The sequence below is a fragment of the Lampetra fluviatilis genome, chromosome 32, assembly GCF_964198595.1.
Source record: "Lampetra fluviatilis chromosome 32, kcLamFluv1.1, whole genome shotgun sequence".
Taxonomy (NCBI): Eukaryota; Metazoa; Chordata; class Hyperoartia; order Petromyzontiformes; family Petromyzontidae; genus Lampetra; species Lampetra fluviatilis.
In genome coordinates, this window is record NC_136306.1 from 12,357,838 (window position 1) to 12,385,380 (window position 27,543).

Genomic DNA, 27,543 nt, shown 5'->3' on the forward strand with positions numbered 1-27,543 from the left:
TTTAGCGGTTACCATTTAGCAGAATCGTAATAGGAACACGTCCCAGTAATAAAGGTTACAATACTGTGCAGTAATTTCGTGCTTGATTGTTTTGGTTATGTTAACATTAAACTCAATGTGCTTCATTATTTACAATTAAAGTTGTATTATTTGGGTCTTTCGGCAAAGTCACGTAGATAGGTTAAAAAAAATAACAAAAAACAAAACAGGAATATGAATTCCTGCAGTCACGAAAGCTTTAAGTCAAGATTTAATTCAAGTTGTGTTACTTTGAACGATAATGTGACTTAGTGAAATTACACAGCTTAGCAGCATGGGACCTGTTCCAGGCCCATCCCATTTATTAAGCACCCACACACATGCTACTGGGACCATTTGCGATCATAACAATAGATCCCCCTGTCCAGAAAGGTCTCAACCCACCTGGAGACGGAATTTCAGGAGCCCTGCTTGGCATGTTTAGAGCGATAGAGACTGAAATGATAAGATGGTGACAGGGATGCCAGTCTACTGAATACAAACGTAAAAAAATAGAGTTCGTCTTCAAATTTTGCTGAATGCCTAAATGATGCATGTGATATTCTAATGAATAGTAAGTCGTGTGATTATGTCCACCACTAGTTGTACGGCAGTGCCAATGACAGAGCTGGAGAAGGTATTATTTGACTTGTCCTTTCACCGACTTGCTCAAGGAAAGCTAAACACAGCACAACTACACAAGCGTGTGGATCAAGCAGAGGAGCCGAAGAGAAAGATGTTCGCTGCATCATGCAATCCATGTCCCTCTCGTCGTACGAGTGCCATACGATAGTACAATGTTGTACAAAATGCCAGTCAAATTGCAGCAACAAAACAGGTCTCTAAAATCAGCCTCTGAGAGCTAATACACGCACCTATGGACAGGTTTAACGCAACAACAAAAAACAAAGAACATCTTTGAATTGTATTTTTATATACATAAACTTAACAGCAGCAAGTTTCAATTCACATGCACAGCTTGGTATTGTTGCATTAACCTCTGTTCTACATCTGGGCCTAGGACCATGTCTCGTTAACTAGGCCATGACTGGAATGACGACATTGAAATGTGAAAAATATCACAACCGCGAGCAGAAATGAGAGTTGCGCCATTTTGGATGTTGATCTCGTGTTTACAATTACCTATGGGACGAAGTCAAATGTTTTTATTGTCTTTATTACGACAAATCCCACGATATGCGAATATTTTCGTTGAAGGCTTTGCTTCTGTTATGAACAAGATGTCTTGTAATGTGACATTTTTATTTCCTCTCGAACTTGGACAAAACACGGCAGCCTCGACTTGAGGAGTAGGCAAGGTAGAAAGACACGAAGTGTTGGGATAGTTTTACTTGATGGTTTCTAGTTACAGATGACCAGAGATTCGAGGACTCGGTGTCACCTAATCCTGTATTTGGCCTTTCCAAAACACGGTCGAGCACAGTACTCTCTATTAATCCCATGCATACTTTCTTCATATTATCATAGGCTGATTTACCCTATGACTATTAAAGCATCATCTATTTGAATTAGTTGCTACTATCTTCATAATAACACAAACTGTCCACGACTTTCCTTTTTTAAATAATTTAGGAATTACTTTTTTGGAAAATGTAATCCTAAGACATGATCCATGAGTCCATGATAAACAATAGTCCTCTTCTTGACGCTCACACGCTGGAGGCAGCGGTATTATGGGATTACTGGGACCCGACTTTAGCAAACCTGTCAACCCCTTATCAGTGCCCTACCTTATTAAATAACAATTCAGACCTTATTGGTCACCCCGTGCCCTTATAAATCTCAAGGTTCATCCTACAAAGTCCCATCACAAGGGAGAAAATAAAACTAAATAGACAAAATTAAAAACAAATTCCCGTATTGAAACGGCTGTACGCCGTATGGGCCTGTACAGGAATGTGGGTAAACCCTATGGGTTTGCTTTAGGAACCCTATTTTTTTGTTTTGCCAACACTGGGAGATGTGATAGGGCTGTCATGATTTAATGCGACAAATGTCATAGATGTTCTATGGTGCCGAACACCACCACACCATAACTTTACCATAAGCACTGTAAATAACCCATCCAAGTCTTCTTCGCGTTAAATTCACACGATAGTTGGATTACATAAATATGCACACTTTTTCACCATTTTGGAGGAAGCCAACAGTGGTTATGATATGGAGAGGGTGACCTCCGCCAAAGAAATGTGGAATTTCCACCACTGGCTTTGGACCGCCAATGAAGACGGGTATTCCCCAATCTTCTTTGGAGATGGGAGGCACGGACTTTTAAAATATTATTTAACTATTATAATAAACTATTATTTAGAAATGACACTGCTTCATTATTACTCAATATATTAATCATTATCATTACCATGATAGATGTGTATATATACATTGCAGCATGAGAAAACATTGTGTGACAATAGATCAATTGAAGTGTATATCAATCGAACCTTGCTCTCAATTTTCACACAGACACGCACCCGTGACTCGCCGTCGAAAGGATGCCAGTTACAACCCTGGTCAAGAGTCAAATCATCCCATCATCCTTTCTGGGTAGATAGAGTACCATTTCACGGGAACCAACGGTGGCGACGCTATGGGGACTGGCCTTCGCGGGAGGAGTGAAGAACTTCCATCGTTGGCTCAAAACTGCCAAACAAGGGAACGTCACCACCAACCGCTCGTTTGGAGTGTGGAAACAACGTCACCATTTCTCTTGCCGTTCAATATTCTATATTTCTATGTTTCTGATCAAGTCCTAGCTGCCGGCCTTGCCGCTGGCTCGTCCGTTGTGCCGAGACATCGGCGGCACGGCAGTTCGCCCGCCCGAACCGTACAGCCCCAGATTCTTTGCCGCCGCCGACTTGCGTGGCGTCTTGGCGCTGGGGAACGGGTTGAACGCCGGCGCCCGTGGCCCCGCCGACGAGCCGGGCCGCCCCTCGCTCGCGTCCGAGCTGCCGCGCGACTCCACCGAGCGGGCGCTCGCGGCCGACGACGTCGAACTCGTGCGGGACTTGGGCCGCCTCTCGTCCCCGTCCCCGAACACGGGCCGCGAGACGCCTCCTTCCGCCACGGGGCGCTCGTCCGGGACCGCCGCCGCCGCAGAGCTGTTGTCCGAAGACCGAGCATCCTTTGCGCCCGCCGCACTCGCCGCACCTGAGCCGTCCGAAGCGGTCTCCCCGCGTCCACGCGGCTGCGACGCGAGCTCTTTGGGCCGGGCAATGTCCGGGTTCGCCGGCTTCTCCGAAGCGTCGATGCCGTAGCCGCCGCAGCAACCGGACGACGGCGAGACGGTGCTGGCGGAGCCGCCCTCGGCGGGCTCCTCGGTCACTCCGTCGGAGCGGTGGGGCCCCTCGTCCCCAGCGCTCCCCAAAGTGCTGGTGGAGCCGGCGTCGGAGCCGGAGCCGACGTCGGGGCGGGCGTCGCCGCGCGGCTCGCGACCGTGCGGTGCGGGTTCGTGCTCGTCTCCCGTCACGCCTGCTCCGTCAGGGCTGTCCGGCTTGCAGCGGGAGCCTGCGCCGGCACGGGGGGAGACGTGCCGTTCGTTTGGCTTTGCCGCCAAAGCACGAGCGAGCACCTGGCCAACAACTCCCCCCTGCACGTGAAGGAGATGAGGGTGCCCGACTTGGTTTAGGAAGGTCGCGAGTTCCAATCCTGGCCAGGGGTTGACTCGGCCTATCATTGCTCCGGGGTACATAAAAAGCTGGTACCAGTTTGAGCATCGTCAACAATGGATGACCAAGCAGAGACTGCTCACACCCCCGCCCATCACTCATCACCCCTCGCACCCAGGACAGTGTGGAATTTCTGCCAATGGATCTAGTCTCCACTCTTGCTGAAGTGTTCTGTATATAAGTCAAACATCAAATTGCCTCTCTGATAAAACAAGGGTGTAGCAGAATTCTAAAAAATGTTTTATTTTACCAGGTAAGGATCACTGAGCTATACAGCTCTTTTTCAGAAGCAACCTGGCCACAAATGATAGCTCAACAAACTGGCTTATCAAGTGGAAAACAATTTCAGCCAAATACTTTAAACACGTGATGTTGATTCTAAATGTGGAGGGAAAAACCGGAAGACCCGGAGAAAAATCCATGCACCCACGGGGAGAGAGATACGCAAACTCAAAATATACCGCAGGCGTCAGGGCCGGGATCGAACCCACGGCCTCCTGCATTACCAGGCGAGGTAGTTAACATCTCGCCACCCGGCGGGAATTCGATATTGCTATGGTGGAGGCCGGTCTATCCGTACACGGCCACGTACAAAAATGCACACACACGTGACTGTGCACACGGATAGAATATTTTTACCTCTACACGACCAGCATAGCAACAACATTGACCAGGATTTGAGCTCGGGACCCCGGCACCTGCAGCGAACATGGCTATTACGAGCCCTAGCAAAGTCCCGTGACACGCGAGGGCATCGTCACCTGGGGCGCTGTCGCTGCTGCTCCGGCGGCTGCGTGCGCCCGCGCTGCGCTTGGCGGTGGCGCCCTCCACCACCCCGTCGCGCACCACCGTGCAGTTCCTCTCGCAGGCCGTGCGCTGCAGCTGCTTGCTCAGCATCAGGTGGTTGAGCACAGGTGGGGGCTCCATGCTGGGCCCCGACAGTAGCATGGGCCTAGGCTCTGCAAAGACAAAGATCCCTCCTATAGCCTGAACAAACTTTTGGGTCAAGTGCTGTTAGCGAGCGCCTATGAAGGCCGGCACAGCACATGAGGGGGTGGGTTGCCAGCACCATGCCCGGCTGCCTTTCTCTCCCTAGTGGCGATGTTTACACACCACACCAGGTACTCTTTTGAGGTCGAGTCGATCTAGGGGAGGCCTAGGACCGGTTCAGGTAATCGTCACTGGTGTTGGCCTTGAGCAGGAATCGAACTCGGGTGGCAGGTTTGTAGCGCGGCATGCTAACCGCTCCCCACTAGGCTCTGCACATGCACGCACACAGATGCCGACAGGTGGCCAGGTTGACAGGCAGACCAAGAGACAAACGATCGACCTGAGGGACAACGTAGAGGAGGAGGCACCTGTACGGGGGCACACCAGGTGCGTCTGCAGCCTCTGCCGGTGACGGATGCGCCCGTACTGGCGCGTCAGAGCCTGGATGTCGGTGCTCATGCGCTCCATCATCATGCTGTTGAGCGCTGCCTGGTGCTCGTGTGCGGCCGTGCGGCCCGAGCCCACGGCCCCCGGGCTCGCCTCGGCTACGCTGCGGCCACGGCCGCCCCCACCGCCACCGCCGCCCTCCTCCCCGGCGTGGTCTACGGCACAGGGAGGGGGAAGCCGTTACAGCGTCGCCAGCATCGACGTCGTCGTCATCGCTACCCGTCATCGTCACCACCACCGTCATTGTCAGTATCGTTGTCGTCATCACCACCAGGATTATCGTCATCACTACCATCATCGTCAGAATCGTCGTCATCACTGTCATTGTCAAAATCATCGTCAATATCGTCGTCAATATCGTCGTCGTCAGCATCACGACAGTCATCGTCAGCATCGCTGTTATTGTCAACATTGAGGTGATCTCCGCTCTCAGCATTGTAATTCGTTCCCATTGTCGGCACCATCACCGAGTGTCAGTATCATCTTTTTAATCTGCATCAGTGACGTCATGCATATGATCATCGTTAATTGTTATAAAGTTTCATCATCAGGCTCATATACAACATGATATTTAATCATTAATTATCAGGTTCATCTTAGTATAAATATAACGAGCATAATTTCATGAATATCATCATTTACATAACAATGTTCATCACTGTAACTAATTCAATAAAAAATAGCTCACGATCTTGAAGACCAACATACACATCACTGTGATATTCATCAGCGACCTCGTCATCACATCACCAGTGTAATTGTATGCTGGTCAGAATGATTAAATATCATAATGAGATCTACAGTCAGATTTTTCATAGTCAAGTGCCCAGATGTTGCCCATCAACTCACTCCTCATTCAAACCGAGGATCTTGGTGTTTGGATGTCAGTGTGGGTTAGAGCATTGGCTCAACTCATGATCGGGAAGCACGAGTTCAAGAGGTCAGAGGTTGAGTCAGCTCCTCCTTCCTGGGTCGACAAAATCATTCCCGCTTTTTAGGAAGTCAACAGTGGGTGTTCTCTAAAAATATTGCCACCAAGCAAAGGACTGTGAACACCACTTCTGGCTCAGGATCGCTCACAGACGAGCACCACCACCCCACTGGTCGTGTGAGTGGAGACACCACACAGTCACATCCGTAGACAACAGCTCTTTAATGGATGCTGCTGGAATGCACTGCATCCCTGGTTGTTTGCATGCCTTTCCCGTGAAGTGCGGCCTCTCGTACACTTAAACCAATCGCGACCGTGGGATGCTTTTGGCCCATGTGAAGACTACGATCCCTGTACCATAATCAAAACAGCTCTGCTATTTAAATGCAAGCCGGTGTGCCCAAATTTGTCACGGCGAGTGTGTTCACACTCGCAGCCGCCTCACTCGAGTCCACAGCAAGACGCTGACTGGATTCGACCTGAAATGGAGTATTTTACTCCTGACCTGCACCTCGCCTCCCGAGCCACTCAGCAGTGGCTCTCACCGCCAGCCTCTCGGCCACCTCCCTCCCCATCGTCACCGTCGTCTCAGTCGTCAGCTCGAGCGGTATCGCCCCTACCTCGGAGGCTCGGGACGTGCGGCCGCTGTGTCCCCACCTGCCAGAGGCCCCCCAAGGGGCCCAGGCAGGTGACCGGGATGGCGGCGGTGTCGTCGTCCTCCAGCTCCAGGTCGTCGTCGCTGTCGCGGTCCCGGCTCCCCAGCACCGGCACGCTGCACGCAACGCACGCACAGCAACGCACGCTTCACTCACCAGAACGCACGCGCAAAGTGTATCGATAGAGGGACTTCATGAGGCCACGGGAACCAGACACAATCACCGCTTGTGAACGATGTGGTAGCCATTTGAAATTAGTAAAGTTAACAAATTATTCTAGATTTGAAGTTTTCGTGACTGCAAGGAAGCTTGTGTTGCCTCCGAAATGTCGTGATTTAATTTTGTTATTTTCATTGTATTATTATTTTTATTTATTTATTTTACAAATGATGTACTATTATTAGCCACATCGATACTACTTAAGAATTTGCTACCTTAGGTGGGAGCAATTTCCGCTCTGGCCCATGAACTAAATGTGACAGCATCTCAAGACTCTCCAGAAACGATGGGCGTGTTTATTTTGTAGAGGCACTCCGGCAAAGGCCCAGGTGAACGAGAAGGCCATGAGCATAGACTTGAATAGAGGCGGGAAGCCAACAGCACCGATGGCCGAGGGAAGGAAGTTCAAGACTATGGGGTAGGGGGGGCAGCAAAGGAGCAACCCACGCCCACACACACACACGCACAGAACTAAACACAAGAAGCCATGCACAGGCATGCACGCATCACACAAAGGTAAAAAAAACAATTAAATGTTATCGACCAGCTCCATTCCCCGCGAGCCCCCATGGTACGGCGTTCTGTAATTACCGATCATTACAAGCAGCGTGTAGTGGCTCCAACTGCACACACACACACGTGTGCACAGACACGCGGACACGTGGTGTTGTAGCAGCGTACCCGTGCGCGCCGTGAGGCTTCACGTGGGCCTGGAAGGGCGTGATGTTGTAGGTGTACTTCTCTCGAAGCTCCACCAGCTGGGGGAACGGGAACGGAGCCATGGAGTACACCGTCTGCGTACAACGGAGACAGGGCCAGGTGTTCAACCGGGAGCAACGTCAGAACCACCTCCCTCACATCGAGCGAAGCAATACAGAGACACCTATGAGACAATGGCACCGCTTGGTCAACCGCCACATAAAAGTTAATGTCGGTGACATAGGAATTTGGCTTATATTCGGAAGAGATAAATAAACTAATTGTTTTGACTGCTATGCACGGAAAGTGCACCGCCCCCAATAGTGTGGATCGCTTCAAAGGATCACGGAACGAGATCTGAGAATGAGTTTTGAGAGATCGACTCTTTGTGGGTCATTCTCAACAAAAACCCACCAACGACACAATGAATCCGTTCAGAATTATAAACGTCATCGCCCCACGACTCGAGAAATCTTGCCCCCTTGCAAGACCGGATGCAGTCGTATTGTGCCACATAAGGACGGCTGCCACCGGGGGCGCCCTTTTAAATCCCGCGTTTGAGTCCCGATGCGACCCGCTTTGTCGAGTGCGGAGTGCTCCGGGCCCCGCGTGTCGAGGCGGGCGCGCCCTGTCACCGGTGCGAGCGTCGTCCCCACCTGCATGAGCTCTTTGCAGTCGACGAGGTTCTTCTCGAGCATCTCCTGCGTGAGCTGGCCCATGGCGCTGTAGAACTCGTCCGCACTGCGGCAGTGCTCGATCCGCCTGGGCACCACGCGCGCAGGGGGTGGGGGAACCTCTTCCTTACCGAGGCCCAAACACGGCTTCCAAATATGTTTGGTGGTGGGCCACACATACCTCAGCGTAATCCAATAATAATGTGGGCAATGGTTAGGGCTTACACAAAATTTGAAAACAAGGTTGCAAAGTCAGAAATATTCCCCTCTAGTGCCCAATCGGTGTAGCTAAGATGCTCCGAGTGGGAAGCCTCATGTGGGCCCATATCCAGTCCACAAGGCGTAGGTTCCAAACCCACTTTTTGTAAAGGTCTCTGTCAAGACGCGACGATGTGAGCCCTCCATGTACCGTAGCGGCTTGAACACAGCGAGGCACCGGATCCCCGGATGACCCCACGACCCCGCGACCCCTCGCCCGGCCATCGCTTACTCTCCAAGCTTGGCCCAGATGGCGAGGGCCACGCGCAGGATGACCTCGGAACCCTCGAAGAAGAGAGAGTCCCAGATGCGCAGCACGGCTGCCTTGGGCAGGCACGTGGCAAACAGCGTGAGGAACCACTGCATGGTGAACACGTTGGTGAGCGGCGGTTCGTAGCTGCCTGCAAGCACGCACACACAAAGACCGTCAGGGAAGCTCCGTCAGTCGAGGTTTCTCTTGAGTATCCATCTGGTTTGAGTGTGAAGGGTTTTTACTGGGATTGTGTTGTAAAGCACTGAGGCCTTGAGTGAATGGCGCTATGTAAAATAGACTTTTACTTTCTAAACATCCCCCAAGTAGCGTACACTCAGACTTAGTCTAACAGCTCACGGTGTTGTCCCATCCGTCCTGTGCTCCGCCACCTGACTGCAAGCCAAACGCGTCGCTTTCTAGTTATTTCCTGAAGCTCCTCCACATCGGCATTCCCTCCCATTGTCTCTTTTCCCTAAGCTCTTGTAATATTAATAATGATTTCAACTTTTAACGTGCACAATATTCGCTCAATCTTGAAGAGATAGAACAACTCAGAGGTGCGAGGAAGCAGACAAGTGGGATGGCAGCAGCCAATCTCTACGGTCCTCTATATATTAAGATGTTCAGTCACTTACTACATCCAATTTAACTACCGGTTTAGATATTAATTACCGATGCCCCCACATACTCCCACATGACCACCCCACGTGACCCCCACCTGTCCCTCCGGTGTCGCGGTTGGCGGCACGCTGCAGGCCGTCCAGGTGCAGCGAGAGGTCGGGCAGACGCAGACGCAGCAGGTCTCGGAAGACGGCCATCTCCACGGACAACGAGCGCAGGTTGTTGGCGAAGTAGCTGTCGGGCAGCACCTTGTCGATCAAGTAAATCATCACCTGACCAGCGGGGCAGCAGCCAGGGGGCAGCACACGCCACGCCGAGTGAGCACAGGAGCCGTGGTGGAAACACAATTGGGGCGGGAACTACAGGGGGCAGCAGTGAGGAAGCAAGGAAGGCTGCGATGAACAAGGGGGGGGGGGGATGAAGGAGGTGGCAGCACTGAAAGGGGGTGGTAGCGAAATCAACAAAGGAGGTGGTGGTGAAGAGGGTGGCATGACAATGGGGTGGTAAAGAAGGGGGTGGTAGTGAAAGGGGAAGCAATGGAGAGAGTGACAAAGGCAGGAAGGTGCAGGTATAATGTAGCAATTGGGAAAAGTCCGATAATTATAATTGGGTAAAATGGAATAAACAGAAAGGTGTGGAAAGAAAAATATTAAAGGGCAAATTGTGTTGCCAAGTGCTTGAGAAGGCAATCACCAGGCAAATATATTTGTTATTTATTTTGCAGGGAAAAAAAACTTTAGATTCACCTGTCGCAGATTTGAACGATAAAATTCCAAGTCGCTGCCTTATTGCGATCTTACAATCCATACATTATACAAGTCGGGTCCCACGTTGTCTGTAGGCATGGCAGTACAGTGGGAGATGGTGGAAACTCACTAAGCCAAAAGTTCCATTAAGATCAGCTCCGAAGGATAACACAGCCAGGAAGCAGGAAGCCGAGAGACATCCGCTCAGCAGGGACACGTCACACACGTTACACGCGGACACACCTCCACAACCACCGACATTCGCCACCAAGTGGCGGTGATGTCACCAAGGCGCTTGTGCCAGGCTAGGTGCACCTTGAGGCAACGTAACGTGATGAAGGCTCACTCACAGGAGGTCACAGCACAGACCCAGGTGCTATGGATTGACTGGCTGAGATCACTGGCGTCTAATTTCAAGTCCAGCAGTCGAAATTCCACATTCCAATGACTGGAGCCAAAATAAACATGGGATTTAATTACCTCTTTTTCTGGATATAATTGGCAAAAGGCTGATTGTTCGCTAACTGACGGCGCCTGTCGAGGAGACTACGGCTCGAGAGGGGAGGGGCCCATGCCAGCTCCATATTCCTATCTTGGCCCAGGGCTATATTCCCGGATTTGGATAAAGTCTATATAGACATGTGAGCAATAATACCTCTACAGATTATGGAAACACTTTATTCAGCCTAGCGGCCTTCTGTAGGTAGCACTGTTCCCCAGCAGTACTGTGCTGACAGTGCGTAACAAAGCGAACCAAGATCCCTGTACAACACCACGAGAGCGAGTCACGTCACGGGTCCTCCTCCAACTCCCATCTCCAGCCCTCGGGGTGAAACCTGCGACACGGTAACGACGAGGGAGGCTCAGGCCCGTGGTGGTGGTGGTAGGAGGGGGGGCACCTTGAGCGCCTCGCCCTCGTCCCCCTCGGTGACCTCCAGCACGAGTGCGGCCAGCACGTTGAAGCCCTGGCAGTAGCCCACGGCCTTGTTCCAGCGAGCGTACGCGAGCAGCACACGCTTCAGCACCACACGGTCACCCTCGGCCTCGCGCCCGCAGTACGCGCTGCAGCCCGTGCGATGCAGGTCCTGCAGCGGCAGACGCAGCAGGAGTGGCAGCAGCAGGAGCAGCGGGGTGGCCGTGCTGGGCATGAGCAAACTAAGGAAATGCCCAGGGCCTCAAACAGCTCCGTTTGGGATGGGGGGGGGGGGGTTCCCAGATTCATGAACATACAAGGTTGGATGAAACGCTAGCTCGAGTTAAAAAGCTGATGGACATTACAATCTAATAAACATGAAATACGAATTCGTCTATCCCCATCCCGTCTGTATAGCTCATCTCATTAAACTCCATCTGTGTCTCTTGTCTACGTTGCTCTCATTTCACTACTTCTGTCTCATCTACATCTATCTTATCTCATCTACCTCCAGCTCAATCTTTTGTCTACATTTTCTCACCTCCCTACATCTGTATATTTGGTCTATATCTCTTCTGTCCTCTCGCTAGGAGTTAAAACAAATAGAAAATGGGTGCTCCCAATAGGTCCGGGAGGAGGAGGGTTGAGGGTGAGCGCTTGTTTCTTGAACAGACAGCGAGTTCCGGACCTTTACAATCTGCGCGCCCATCGATTCATCGTCGGGGTTGCTGCGATCGTTGAAGGCGAAACGTAGCGTCTTCTCCCAGTCGATGGCGTTGCTCTCCAGATACTGGTCAGCCAGAGTGAGCCACACCTGTAGAACAGGGCCAGAGTGAGACACCTGTAACGGAGCTTTCCGATCAGAACCACCGCATCTCACCCACTAGCAGTCAGCCGAGACAACAACAAACACTCGAGAACTACACCAGCAGATCTCCGTTCCGTGTTTCCACATTTAAACAAACGTATGTGTTGAGTCCATCGAAATCAAGGTCTAAATTTTCCACATTTCAAAAAAACACCTGCAAATGATTCCATTGGGCTCACACGGCAGGCAAATAGCCCCGCTGTGAAACCGCCGCAAACCGCGTCAGAATCACAGCACCGGCATGATGGTCGCGAATAGCAAACGTGGTCCCAGAGCCCAGACGTGTGGGAGTGCCTCACCCTCCTGCGCCAGTCCTTGCAAATGCCGGTGGGCAGACGGGCCACTGCCTTGAGGGCATCGTACCACTGTGGGACACGGGACAACGTTCCATTGAATCATCATCGCCGGCGTCACTATCATCATAACATCAACATAATCATCACCACCGTCCTCATCATGAGCATCATTTTCAACATCAACATTATAGATATCATCATCATCAATATCAAGGTGATTAACAGTAACATCGTCACTGTCATAATCATCGCTGTCAACGTAATCATTATCATCATCATCTGCTGGTTGCAAGCCTTCCCGTGCCATCACTATCCCCTCAAGGTCTGGTGGGGGAGGGTGGCATGGTGCATCACCACACGCTTATTATTATAATAATAATTATTGTTATGCACCGATTGGAGGCTCATTAGATCTAATTCGTCATCGTTGGCTGTCACGTTTAGAGTGGAAAGTGCTGTAATTAAGAAGCACCTGCAGTTTACATAAACATATGTTAGTTGGCCCCAGCAACGGACGGCAGTATTTCCCAAGTGGACAAACAAACGTTCCAACGGGACACAACAGAACACCGACCTGTCACTCCCAGCACTTACAAAGCAAATCCCTGGTCCATGACCACAGCAACGGTCAAACAGCACAGCAACACATCCGGGCTGCCAACAGCATCGAGATGAGGCTCTACGGGACTTACCGCACCGTCACATTTAATTGCATTCCCTCATCTCCCAATAGAGTTTAACCGTGACGGCCGCTGCCCGTCGTTTGACTGTGTTTGTCTGCCCAATGCTCGTTTTAAATCAAGATTGGGTAAAACTGAATTAATTGAAAATGCCAATCAAGTGCAATATGGTTGGCCATTAATCGTCAAGTTAATTGCATAAAATAAATATGAAATCAATGCTGTCGCAGTGTCATGGTTAGCACACGGGACTTGCGATCTAGAAGTGGCTGGTTGGATCTGCCAGCGGATTTTTTGTTTAATGCTCCCAGCCTCTGTCCACCAATCAGCGCAGCACAGCGAATGGATCGGCAGATGGTGTGGTGGGGTAAACTGTGGGTGCTCCCCCCTCTTCAAAGATGTGTGGCCAGCGTGGAACAGGAGGCTAAATATTCTCTTGTGGGGCTTACAGAGCTTCCTCAAGCGGAGGAGGCCTTTCCGTCAGCGGTGGCATGAGCGAGACAGGGTACTGCAATGTACGATCAGAAGCTTAACGAGTTCACACCCTGGCCGAGGGTCAACTCAGCCAATCATCCAGGTTTTATAAAAACAAGTACCACTTTGTGGAAGTTTGAGGAGGTTATTCAAAAGATAAGACCGCCCCCTTCCATTGGGAATGTGGAATTTCCACCACTGCCTCAAGGTATGCAATGCACATTAGTGCTGCCTCATGGCTAATGCCCGGGTGCCGGTTTGAATTCCTGCATTACAATGCAGCTCCCTAAGCCACATTGCGGCCACTCAGGCCCAACTTGGCGTGTCCTCGAAAGAAGGGAGGTGGATATACCTCGTCCCACACAGAGCCGTTACTTCTTGAGGAGACGCAGACAAATTGAGCAAACAAATTTATAATTTTGCTTCGAAACCACATTCCTGGAATTCAAAACAAGCGAGGTAAGCGGTCGTCGTCTGCATCTCCCCGCTGCGCCGAAACGCCATGCAGTGACAGTCTGGTACTCTACAGTAGACTACTGTACCACTGGATTGTGCATCCCACAAGTTGACTGCGATTCTCAGTGGCTTCAGTAGCATATCTTATCCCCCGTCTTTTACATGACATTTTTCATATATAATATTTATATATAATTGTATCGATATTATGGATATACCAGGGCAGCCCACCAACGAATTAGTCTGCTATTTCGCAGGCGCTCTGCGCAACAGATGCCGACAGATCGCTGGGCGTCTTAGAATGGCAGCTTCTTAAAGCCAAGTGGACATCCTTCTCCAGAAGCACGAAGCACGGCTGCCTTCGTCTCACCTGCTGAAAGCCATCAGCTCCCGGTGATGGCGCCACAGTGAACTTGAGTCGAGTGTCGATGCCTGTGTGGTACAGAATCACACACACACACCCAGACAGACACACCACACACAGCACATGCATTAATGGAGCACACCACAGTATATTGAAGGTTCTGCATACACGGCACCAATATGTATGTATATACAGTATTTTGAACTTCTTTCGCACCATACGTAGCCAACCGTGCTAATCGAAGGTGCGTGGGAAGGACACCAAACTAAACACAAAAAGCAGTTCTAAAGAGATTAGTATTTAATTTAGAGCAGCATACTTCTAAACTTCATCCGACCGTGGTACTCTCAGTGAAGCACTCGGCTCAAATCCCATTTCAGGGGTCGACTCAGCCACCATCTCTCTGGGATCAAGGGATAATGAGGACCACTTTGTGGATGTCCTACGGAGATACCGGTCACGCCGTAGAAATGTGGGGACGGTTCCCCCACTGGTTCGGGGCCACCAATGGAGAGGAAGCCCACCGCACGCTCACGTGAGCTGGGGGACGACGCTTGGCTACTTGCTAGAGTCGTGGCTTTCGAGGAGTAAAGTTGGACATTGACAAATGCGACCAACGGCAGCAGGTTACCAGCGCCTTGTTCTTCCTGCCGGATCATGGAAGAAGCAAACCACACATGAATGCATTTAAATTCTATCATCACAAATAATAATACCGAAAAATGCCTCATTTTTAAACATATTAGTGTTAGCATTTAGACAGAAAATATATACGGGGATTTTCAGTAACGAAGCCCCACGGTGATCATCATAATCATCAAATCCACCACTCAATATCACTACCACCAGCGTCATTATGACGATGACCGACATCACATTCAACCACCACGATCATGATTAAATTCATAACCTGAATAATCACAATCATCAGCGACATCTCAATTCACCCATCACTACGGAGCACCGCCCAGAGCCTGAGTGGTTTGACTCGGCACTTCTGAGATGTGCGTTCACCGACCTTGCTCATCCATGCTGGACGCTCGGCTGTACTATCGCATCAGGTCACCCGAGCACCGCATGCTCGCACTGTGCCCGGGAGATTAGCGTCGTCTCTAAAGCCGAGTCCTGAGAGCCACACGGCCTGCACCATCTGCTATGGCTTGGGGAGGTCAGCCTCGTGCACCCCTGCCCCGCCCCCTGAAAGGGTGGATCAGATGGACTGCTCCACCACTTGGTACAGCTGTCCCCATTCATACGCAGTGGTCAGAGCCATCACTCGGTACGCCTCTCACCGCCGATAGATGATCTAAGTGAATTCGTGTGTAAATGTGAGCGAGCGGTTGGGTGAGTTGCTCTCGACCGATGGGGTTGTGGATCGTGAATGGTGAAGTTAGCGTCTCCCTGCTCAGTAGGGCAGCGAGGTGGTGTCCATCTCTTGTTGGCAGTCCAGGGCCAGTGGAGGACATTCCACGTTTTTATTGCGATGGCCACTTCCCTGCTTACGACGATGGCCACGCAAGTGGAGGAACTGAAGAAGCTCCCGGCACAGGGAGCGAAACGACGGACAACACCGCGCCGAGCAGCACGCGGCAGCACCCGGAGACACGTCAGGGAGCCGGACATCCCGGCCGCGGACCCCACACAGTCGATGGGGTAGCGGCTCGTCGTCAAGTGAACATACAGCGTGTTGAAATATCCACAACAGAATATCGCTGTGCTGCATTGTTATAGCAACACTGCTGAGTTGTCACAGATGCCACACTGTGTGATGGACCCGATGACCTGGGTTTTATTCTTGGCCACGGCTAACATAAGTGGGGTGGAAGAAAATAATTCCACAAAGACAAGCCGGTGACCTATTTGCTGTACTGCTACCCACCGTTCACCCCTCACTGCCTGTGCAGGGCACGAATGTGATCGCAAAGCGCAGTGTAGCCGAGCTGCAGGCATACACTGCTGCGTCACTATGGACACTGAACAGACGCGGAGTCGAGATAACGCCCCCCCCCATCAGTTCCTCCTGGGTCAACACGGTCTCATTGCCGTGACGTCAATGACACACAATTTCGATTTAATTGAAAGAAAGCAAATGCTATTTAAAAACAAAGTGGTTTCTCTTTAACATCATCTTAAATGTGTGCATAAGGCTGGGTGGATGAGACTGCCCGACTGTGGCCACAGAACAAGAGAATGTCTGAAGAGTTGAGGAAATACATCACACCAAGAGATGTGTACGGTTCACTCTGCCTGCTTGATTGCCGATGGAGCGATGCTCATCTCTACCGTGTCCCTGAGCCAGTGGTGAGAATTCCACATTCTCATGGAGGGACCAGGTTGGTTTTTGTCTTAACAAGAGGTCCACTGTTGACTTCCCAGAAAGTGGCAGTCGTTTTTCTTTACCCCACAAGGTCGATAGGCCGAGTTGATCCACAACCTGAGAATTCAACTTAGACCCTTCCAATCGTGAGTCGAGCACTCAGACCATACCAAGGTCTGGGTGTCAATCCAGTATAACAAAGTACTGTATGAATTCAAACTGCATGTTTACTGAATGTCAGTGGCCATTGAATAATATTCACTTAAGATAAACGTTAACAAAAGGTCATTCAAATTTTACAATTAACTTTTCTCATAAATAATGTACCAAAGGATTACTTATTTTACATTCTAGAACGTGTAAATACATATTTTGATAATTGACAATTATTTTTGCCATTTTAACTAATTATCTGCGCAAGTATTGAGAACTTTTTTCTGTATTCTGCTAAACCGGGCCCCTAATCAGGTCACGAGGGCACCAAGCAGAGGCGTCAAACAGGCCTCAGCCTGCTGCTGCTGGTGGTGGGAATCAGCATGGTCATAATTGTTGCTGGGTTACCTTGGGTGTACTGTATGTATTATGTTGAACTTCTTTCACACCGTACGTAGCCAACCATGCTCATCGGAGACTTTGTAAATATATTGCTCTGGAAGGACCATTGCTCAACGGATGAAACTCTATCTCAATTCAGCCACAGGCACCATCTGTTTGCCTCATTATTCAATCACAAGTTACAAAGAGTTCATTCAAATATGCTCCAACAATCTAGTTTTAGTTTTCTCCAATAGACACTCCAATTTGTTCTATCCGTGTCCCGTGATGATGATGAACAACACATTTGGTTTTCACACCGTGAGCAGTGCACCACCTTGCATCAAAGAATGGCTGGAGAAAAACTCATTCTCAATTCACTGCAATAGACTTCTGCGTATCCACACAGTCACAACTTTTATACCATCAAAAAAATCCGTTCATTGCACGTCAATCAAATCGAGGGTTTTATTCTCCCGAATATAATCAACTGGATTGAGTGACAACCGAACGTGAATTTATGTTTAAGCGATCACGTATAACTGGATTGAGACCAGCACATTCCACTTGAACATCGGAATCAATCAAGGGTGGTTACCACCTAGATTTGAACTCATCACTCGGCAGTGCCGCTCCGTCTGTCCCGACACGTGTCACAGCCGCACACCGCATGCACGAGGTGAAGCACGACTGTCTACGACTTATTTTCTAAGAAATAAAATGTTAATTCAACTTATTTTCTGAGAATCTGAATTTGAAATGTACTTGTTTAGATAAGGGGGAGGGGGAATGGGAAATATCGTACAGTATGCGACTTACGATGTCGAGGCGGTGGCGCAGGAGGTAGCGCAATGCGCTGTGAGTCCAGCAACCTAAATGTGATTCCTGGTCACGGCTAACATCAGTGGCAAGGGATTAGAACTGATGTTGGGTCCTCTGCCTTCATCAATCTGCACTGCGTAGTGAGCTATGGTCACACGACTGGAAGGAGTAGACTGATAGGCATTGGACAGGCGTTCATCCAGCAGCATGTTAACAAAAGGATGATAATTACTGCCATGTATTTTAGATGTATTATTACCTATCATTGCACGCGTGTCATGATTCACAGTGGATCGGGAGCGATCCCGAGGGTGAATGAGCGAGACCACCACGCACCTGGTTCGAGCATACACAGCAGACGCGGTGCGCTGCGGGAAATGCCGTGCCGGGTACGAAGCACCCTGCCCAGGACGCCGCCCCCCACGGCGCTTTCCCTGCGAGCCCCCCCCAGAGCCAGCGGAGATGCCCCCCTCTCCTGCACGTCCCTGGCGTCGTGGGCCCCGACGGCCATGCTGAAGAGCGAGCGTCCCAGCACCATGTGGCCGACAGATTTAGTCGCCCCTTTAAATTGATCTCGTTGCCAGGATGTTGATGTTGTTGCCGCTGCTGTTGTTGATTTGCCAATTCCACGACAAGTCACGTCGATTAGCGGATTAACAACAAAAAAATACTATTCAGTATTTGTGGCCTTTTTTTAGTTTTGTTTACAAGCACCACCACATGCAGGCTATAATTATTATAATTTAAAATTCTAAGACTTCAATGTCCGTAACAGGACATCAACCAAATCACGATGCTGCAGAGCCCACTCGCTCTTCTTTATTGATCGTCGCAGATGCGGCAATGGACGTGCCGACATTTCCAGAAACGCGGAGTCCTTCATCGGCCGCACGGAAGACGCAAAAACCACCGCCCCAAACGCGAGGTCCGTCTGCCTCGGAACGCTCCATCGGCTTCCATGGTGCGCCAAGAAGACGTGACGGATGAGCCGCGGCAGCCGATTCACACCGTCAGTCGTGCAGCCTGGCGATCGTCGCCGGACGCTCGCGAAGGTTCAGGCTCAGACGATCCCTAATAATTAAACCCCAAAAGCACAAACGGGTTTCCAGCCCAACCGGAGCAGCTGCAAAATTGATGATACATTTTCGACGGCGAGGACCGCCAAACAACGGCGACGCCTCCCCGCAAATCCGCAGCGGAGCCCACGGCGGCGGCATTCCCCTCCGCCGGGCTGGCGTGCGATGGACGAGCAGTGGAATAAATAAAAAATCAGCGCGGAAGTCTCCTCCGTGAAAAAAGAAGAACGCCGTCCATTTATCCACCGCTCGCAGGGAACGCGGTGGCGACGATGGCGTGAAACGAAGGCGTGGATCGCCGGCTCGGTTTCCCAGGGAATGGTGGTGGCTGGGTGGTGCAGGAGGTGACGGGGTGTCTTCTCTTTTAATAATTCACAGCGTGAGAACGGGGAGGGAGGGGCTGCTCCTATGGACACCGCTGGAATCGCAAGCCCTTTGCTGCGTAAGAGCCTCCCTCCCACCGTTCCTGGCTCAGCAATGCAGGTGCCGTCCACGGAAAAAAAGCACACCAGCAGCTGCAATGCGCTTCCACGCATTGCTTTTTTACTCTCCCGTTCTTGTTACCTCTCCTTTATAATGTCATTAAGACGACATACGCAACGGTGGCTCCCCACCCGCCGAAATTCGGGGGCCACGGTTCAATTTCAAAACTGATTTGTTAATTGTTCACCACTACCAAGGCAGCAGCAGCAGCATGATCATTCCGCGGCATAGTGGCCTAGCACGAGTGTAACGACTTGCAACATTTCCTCCCATGACGACGAAGATACAGCAGTAAAGTGATAGCGGAAAGCGATTCCTAGATTTGTAAAGCGCACCAATCAAAGAACCGGTAAAACAACTGTGATTCATGTACACATTGGGAATGCAAGACGTGCTCTTGTAAATGTTGTCACGGGATCTTTAGTGCCCACAACACAGTAGGTTGTGAGCATTGTGCCCGGCCCTCTGTGCGACTGGGATTTGACCCATGACCCTGCGGTCAAGATGCAACCTTCATCCGTATGCATGTTTAGCCGCAGCTATATTCAGTGTCAGCGTCTTGGATGTCAATCCAGCTGTTGGGTAACAGGATGCCTCATTGAGACAGTACAGCAAGTAGGTTTCTAAAAGGCTAGTTGTAGTATCCCCTTGTACAGTATTAATTTAAATAGACAATAATTGTCACGCAAGGATACAGATATATTTGGATTAAGCGAAAAAAAATCTAAACACCGCAATGTACATTTTCATTTTGAATGTCAAACTACAATGCTTTCCGATTTTAAAACAAATATTGTATAATTTTACGGTATTTTATTTTCCCTTTGCCGAAGCAGGAATGTATATTTACAGTACATTGTGCGCGCGTAAAATTGCACACAAACGTATGTAATTGTGATTTAAAGCTGCTGTTTATCTTCTGCAAAAGGCCCAACAGGGCGCATTACATTAAGTTTTCACGACGATGAAATGCCACTTTAAATTGTCCTAATCCATCCCCAAAACGTGCTCTACTAAAGCTAAGCAGTGTGGAAGGGCGTGATGAGGGAGGCCTTTATTTTGAAGGCCACTTGGCAGCGCCGCACCCGAGGGTGCAGCAGCAGCAGATGGTGGTGGTGCATCCCCAGCACACACAGCACACACACACACGCAGCACACACACACCCAGCCCACACCCATCCCCAGCACACACACAGCACACACAACACACACACAGCACACACAGCACACACACCCCCATCCCTAGCACGCACACACACACACAGCACACACACCCATCCCTAGCACACAGCACACACACCCAACATACACACGCATCCCCACCAAACACGCCACACACACACCACACACCACACACACCCGCAGCACACACACACCACACACACAGCACACACGCGCCCGTCGCCCTGGCGACTGGCTTGCAGATGACATCAGCAGTGGCCGCGTGTCAGTGGCTTCAACACTTCAGTCGGGCTCTGGCACAGCAGCACCTCACCACACACACAACATCAAGACAAAGATCCTCCGGATAGCCTGCACAGACTGTTGGGGCAAGTGCTGTTAGCGAGTCACAACCTATGAAGACCGGCCGCTTTTGTCTCCCTAGTGGCGATGTTTACACACCGCACCAAGTACTCGTTTAAGGCTGAGTCAATCTTGGCGAATGGCCGTCAGATATCCACCACAGATCGTGCCATGACGATCAACCCCAATGACGCACGTGGAATGAGCAGACCATCATCCAGCAGCGTCATTGACAAAAGGTTGTAAATTATTAAATAATACATCACACACAGATACCCAGCCACGCACACAACCACACCCACAACTACGCAACAAGATACACACACACATGCCACACACACGTATAAAACACCCACCCAGACAACCTTCCATTCGCATGCAAAAACCAGCCATCCATATACTTTATCACGACCATAAATAGAGACTCACACAAGACAGAGATCTCGCGTCAAGTCTGAACAGACTGTTGGGGGGGGGGGGGCACGTGCTGTGAGCGAGGAGCAACCGGTGAAGGCCGCCAGGGGACACGAGGTGGACGGGCGACTGTCCACACACCCACACACCACCCACATCCACACACTCACACATTCACACACACTCACACACTCACACACTCACACACACCACCCACACCCACACACCACCCACCCACACACTCACACACCCACACACTCACACACCCACACACACCCACACACCACCCACACCCACACACCACCCACATCCACACACTCACACACCCACACACACTCACACACCCACACACTCACACACCCACACACACCCACACACCACCCACCCACACACCACCCACATCCACACACTCACACATTCACACTCACACACCCACACACTCACACACTCACACACATCCACACACACACACACATCCACACACACATCCACAAACACCCACACACACTGACCACCCCCAAGTGCTCCACACACCCACACACATCCACCCACACACACACCACCCACACACTCACCACCCCCAAGTGTTCCACACACCACCCCCCAAGTGTTCCACACACCCACACACACACACACCACCCACCCACACATCCACACACACACACACACACCACCCACCCACACATCCACACACACACACACCACCCACACACCACCCACACACACACACCACCCACACACACACATCCACACACACACACACATCCACACACACACACACACATCCACACACACACACATCCACACACACACACCACCCACACACACACACTGACCACCCCCAAGTGCTCCACACGCACTCACCACCCCCAAGTGCTCCACACGCACTCACCACCCCCAAGTGCTCCACACGCACTCACCACCCCCTGCCCACGGCAGCCCTCGCCAGCAGCACAGAGGCAGGGCAGGGACGGTCGTGGCTGCACTTTCAGGCTCTAAATGAGATGCAGCTCGTGCAGTACGAGTGCCCAGAGCAGCAGCAGCAGCAGCACGAGTGCCCAGAGCAGCAGCAGCACGAGTGTCCAGAGCAGCAGCACGAGTGCCCAGAGCAGCAGCAGCAGCACGAGTGCCCAGAGCAGCAGCAGCAGCAGCACGAGTGCCCAGAGCAGCAGCAGCAGCAGCAGCACGAGTGCCCAGAGCAGCAGCAGCACGAGAGTTCTGCCGGTAGAACTCGCCTGCCGCCCGAGTCACTGCCCACGAGCTGCTGCTGCGCGTCGCGCTCTGCGACCTTCCTGCGACCTCGCGTCTCGAGGACACGCCGCAGGACGTGGTGCGTCGTGAGAGTTCTCTACAAGAGGAAGAACCTCATGTCGATATATCTTCTTGTATTTTAAGGGCAGGATGGAAGGCTTTGGTGGAGGCGCTGCCCGACGCGACCCGATTCAGTTCGGAAGAGCGGGCCGATATTGATCGATCGATCTTAAGGACAGGCGTGTAGTAATTTGGAATATAAATGTCGGCAGTAAATTATCGATGCGTACATTCTGATGAGAGGTGGACACGAGAAGACTGCATGCATCGTGAGTCTAAAGAGTGAAATAGTGTGTATCTGCATCGTGAGTCTAAAGAGTTAAATACTGTGTATCTGCATCGTGAGTCTAAAGAGTGAAATACTGTGTATCTGCATCGTGAGTCTAAAGAGTTAAATACTGTGTATCTGCATCGTGAGTCTAAAGAGTTCAATTCTGTGTATCTGCATCGTGAGTCTAAAGAGTGAAATACTGTGTATACACTGCATCGTGAGCCATTCACCAGCCACATTTAAAAAAATAAAATTACATGAAATTAATGTCCAAAATATCCACCGCCGAGCTCTAACCTCACAATCAGAAGGTCACTTATTTCATTCAAATACTGTTCAGAGATGGCACTTGGCCCATCATCTCCCAAGGGGAGTAAAATCGAGTCCCCTTTTATTGCACGCCAATAGCAGTTGACCTCCATCATCTTCTTCTGACTTTGCACCACCGGTGGAGAGCAGTCAACAGACGGTGCCACTGCATCTTAATTTGAGCAGAAATCAACGGTAACGTTTCTATATAAATTACATATTTTTCTATTATCTGCAAAAGTATGTAATCATAACAAGAGGTGTTACGTCGACGTGAGTTAATACATATTAATGAGCTCTAATAAACCAAGTGACACCATAGTGTTGATAATAAAAACCCGTAAATAATCTTGTACATACATCCATATTTAAAAAAAGATGACTGAGTTAGTGTCTCGTAGGGCACAAACTTGTACAACAACTCAGCCCCACACCAATTGATTAAATTCTCATGATTGGGAGTGACGATTCAATTAAAGCAGTTATAATTTTGCCTCCTTTTCACCATTTCATTTATATTGATTATTCCCTCTGTTGTATAACTCTATAGGTTTGTTCGCTCCATTAGCCTACATATAACATAGGCATTTTAAAGCATTTTCTAAAATCGTAAATACCCATTTCTCACACGCATGATTCGAGACATGTATTGCGAATGTAAAAATCTATTTTAGTCGCACGATCGATGCATCATTATATAAAGGGCATAAAAAGTTAAAACATCTCCTTTGGCTAATAACATTCTGTGCTGAACTTACTCCCACACTTCACAAAGCGTTTTATAATTGAAATGTTACAGCAGATCAAGCCACCGAAGGTGAGCTTTGAAGCGCTGCACATCCATAGGCCACCCCCCTGACAATCGCTAACAACAACAAGTCCCGTACACTTAGCAACAAATGCATGCAGCTCTTTGTCAACCCACTGCTGGATAAAGGCCTCCCCCACGCCTGGTCGGTCATGGGGTGATTTCACCATACTTCACCACGCTGGTCAGTGCATGTTGGTGAAGGCGAGGGGGGGGTCCCCAACCCAGTTCACGTACCACCACTCTCCAGTGATGGGAGACAAGACCGAGATTCAAAATCGGGTCGTGGATTCGCAGTGCATTGTGCTAACCACTGCACCACTCTTCCCTCCTTGTGACTACTTGTGTTTACATACATGGGCGTCGTTGCATTGTGGTGACATGTGGGTGTTAAACTAATAAAGACATGGCTCTATTTCACCATGTCGAAATAAAAACAAATTTTCATAGTCTATTGGCCTATGTCCATCAATTTTGTACACATTTACGATCACTGATCCAAATTGCTCCCCTTGTGTTCAGCCAGTGTTGTTGCTGATAACAGCAGGCAACCCAGCAGTTTGTGCAACAGGCCACACTTTGCTGATGAGACTCAGGTAATTGAAACCGAGCATGAACTTGGCCTAATGAAACAGACCCTTTGCTGATTATTGTATTAAACAAACAAGATTGTACTAATACACTCACAAGGTATATTTGTAAATCCCAGAAGTGCATCATGCCGAGAAACCACATACTATCTGATGCCATTATGGACTTGTATAGCCATTTTCATGGTTATAATCGGTGCCTCCCAATGCTCAAACACGCATTGGGGTAACGCTTATTACTGTTGGCAGCCATGAGCCAATGGTGGAGATTCCACATTAACACGAGGGGTGCCAGTCTCTCCATAGAACAATCACTTTACTTCTAACAATGCCCTTTATTTACCCAATAACGTTTGATCGTTCGATATGTGATCCTGAACTAGGATGTTTGGCCAATTCCATTTGTGAGTGTTTGGTATGTGGGAGAAAAACACAATACCCAGAGAAAATCCACTAAAAGCTCCACACAGATGGATTCTAAAATACATGTTTGCACTGTAATTTCTTCACAATCTCGTAGCCCAAGGTATTTACAGGCAGTTACCAATCCAACTAACTAGCCAGGCTCAACCATGCTTGGCTTCACAGAGCAGATGCCACCACAGGGCGATTTGGTTATAGCCAAAGTGCCTGCTTATAGACTTCCCTGAAAAATTGTATTGTACTGGCCAATAATTAACCGCAGATATGGTCATGGTTTGAGATGAGCATTATGACAGATTACTGTAATAAAATAATAATCTAAAACAATTATGCCGACTACAAAGCCTCACTGGAAAACTTTCAAGGTTTTTTGAAGACTCGATGTTAAAAAATAAATCGAGTTTGAACATTTTTCCTGGCCTTGGGCAACTCAACAAAGAGTAAATGGCATTTGTCGTGCACTTTATCGAGTCAGAAGACTACAAAGCGGTGGAAAGTCTCATTTTGCTCACGTGGAGGGGAGGGAGCCTCTGAGATGAAAACGCCATCAATGTCAGATTTTCTACAATCGTCCAGACAAATTATATTCAAATCTCAATATTAAACCATATTCAATTGAATTACAATTAGTGAGAAAACACGGTGTACTATTACAACCTTGTGCAGGCAATACACAAAGACACAGGCACAAAACATACAAATGCATTTGCCTTGCAGCTCACACACGGGTTGAGCAAGATGCAGTGGAACGGATGTCAATTGCATTTGCAATCTGCTATTCACCCGAAGGGTATAGAATGCACAGAAATGAAGAGGAATGCGTGGTAAGTTAGATTAATTGATGTTTGCGTGCACTACTCAGCTCAAGAGCGTCCTGGGATTAATAATACTGGAATGTGGTATCAGAATTGTTTATCCAGGTAATTTTCATTGAGTACACCAGACTCTTGTCCAGGAGGGTCCTGCATAGGATGTTTGGGCAATTCCAGAGATTATTTTTGAACGTGGTGGGAAATCCGAGAAACATGAACGCCTCTCGCACAAATTATTAAGTGACTGCAATCTCAAAAGATTTGCATCTAGTTAATAAGACAGCATCTAGTTGAGAAATACCGTACGAATATGTAACAATATGAACATACACTACGCTATTTACAAGTACAGAAGTGTAAAATTAGATGACCAAGCCAACTCTCATGAAACAGCAAGAAAGACACTGATAGTGTGACAATTATACAATCACAATAATATAATAATTACGAGACTCAGTCAAAGTGTCTCCCTGCTCAAATGAGCAATGGGCAGCACTCATTTCTGTAATCAGCCCTGGACCAGGGGTGGACATTCCACATTCCCATGGAAGGGGCCAGTCTCTCCGTAAGACAACCATTGTTGACATTTCACATTTGATCGAACGGACCATAACGATTCGAGGCCGAGTTACCCTCTGACCGGGATTTGAACTCGCGAGTGTCTGACCACCAGCCGCGTCCATCGGCCGTGACACCCAGCGGAGAGATTCGCTCGTTATTCAGGACGTAACGATTACACCAAAACTACCACGCAAGACAGCAGTCGTGGGACGAGCAGCGTTTGTACACAATGTGAATAACATTGCCACAACACCACATGACCTCATCATAGCATCATAAAAATAACACACTATGAAATGTAACATGTAATTACGCACCATTTAAAATTACCTTTAAAAAGACAACGAGTAAAATCACAAGACGTAATATTAAGATTTATATTTACGGCAACAATAACCATAAAACAAATAACAACAATAAAAGGAACAGCAATGCCCAAGCACAATCATTCTAATCGTGATTAATTGTTTCGTTTGCGTGCCCCGCTACGACCGATGCACCCAACAGGTTGACCGATCGTACGGCTGACCGGCCACGAGGAAGCGCACGCGATCGGACGCGCCGGGCACAGCGAGCGCACACTCACCCTGCGGGATCTTCATGCCAGCAGTGACCACCGGCCGCCGTCGTCGTGGAGAATGCGTTCTCGACGAGATGGAAGCGGTCGGGGTGTACGGGGGTGCGGTGGGTGGAGCCACGGACTGTGACGTCAGAGTAGGGCCGGGCCCACCGAGCCACGCATTGTGGCTCGCGGTCTCCCTACCCAGCCCTGACATGGCGATGTCGTCACGCGTCGGGAACGCTTTTAATTGCTCGTAAACCTGAAAGTTGTCGTCACCATAATCATCATTATCATCGACGTCGTCATCGTTGTTGTGTGCCATTATTATCATTCCTATATAGTACATCATAATAATAAACGGCAATCCACCAGGGTGTTCCAAGTATCAGTAATTTCATTACAAACTGAACATGGAGTACACTTATGGGATTTGGGTGCCTGCAGTTGGTAACGAGACGACAGGCCCACATTGTCTGG

At 49.6% G+C, this 27,543-nt stretch overlaps 1 protein-coding gene across 3 annotated transcripts; it reads right to left on the minus strand.

The window, feature by feature from the left end:
- Positions 1-962: 962 nt before the first annotated feature.
- Positions 963-27,145, minus strand: TBC1D30 (TBC1 domain family member 30). Of its 3 annotated transcripts, none has more exons than XM_078871616.1 (13): positions 27,091-27,145; positions 14,256-14,317; positions 12,279-12,344; positions 11,800-11,925; positions 11,098-11,283; positions 9,550-9,724; positions 8,811-8,979; positions 8,303-8,408; positions 7,629-7,741; positions 6,693-6,844; positions 5,063-5,296; positions 4,466-4,663; positions 963-3,543 (listed from the first exon to the last, which is right to left on the minus strand). In XM_078871616.1, exons 1-13 carry the CDS (start codon positions 27,104-27,106, stop codon positions 2,789-2,791), a joined length of 2,358 nt encoding a protein of 785 aa, XP_078727742.1. In that variant the 5' UTR covers positions 27,107-27,145; the 3' UTR covers positions 963-2,788. The 3 variants fall into 3 exon arrangements, with proteins under 3 accessions (XP_078727742.1, XP_078727739.1, XP_078727741.1); XM_078871613.1 differs by lacking the exon at positions 27,091-27,145 and adding an exon at positions 18,259-19,391; XM_078871615.1 differs by lacking the exons at positions 12,279-12,344; positions 27,091-27,145 and adding an exon at positions 18,259-19,392.
- Positions 27,146-27,543: the final 398 nt, after the last annotated feature.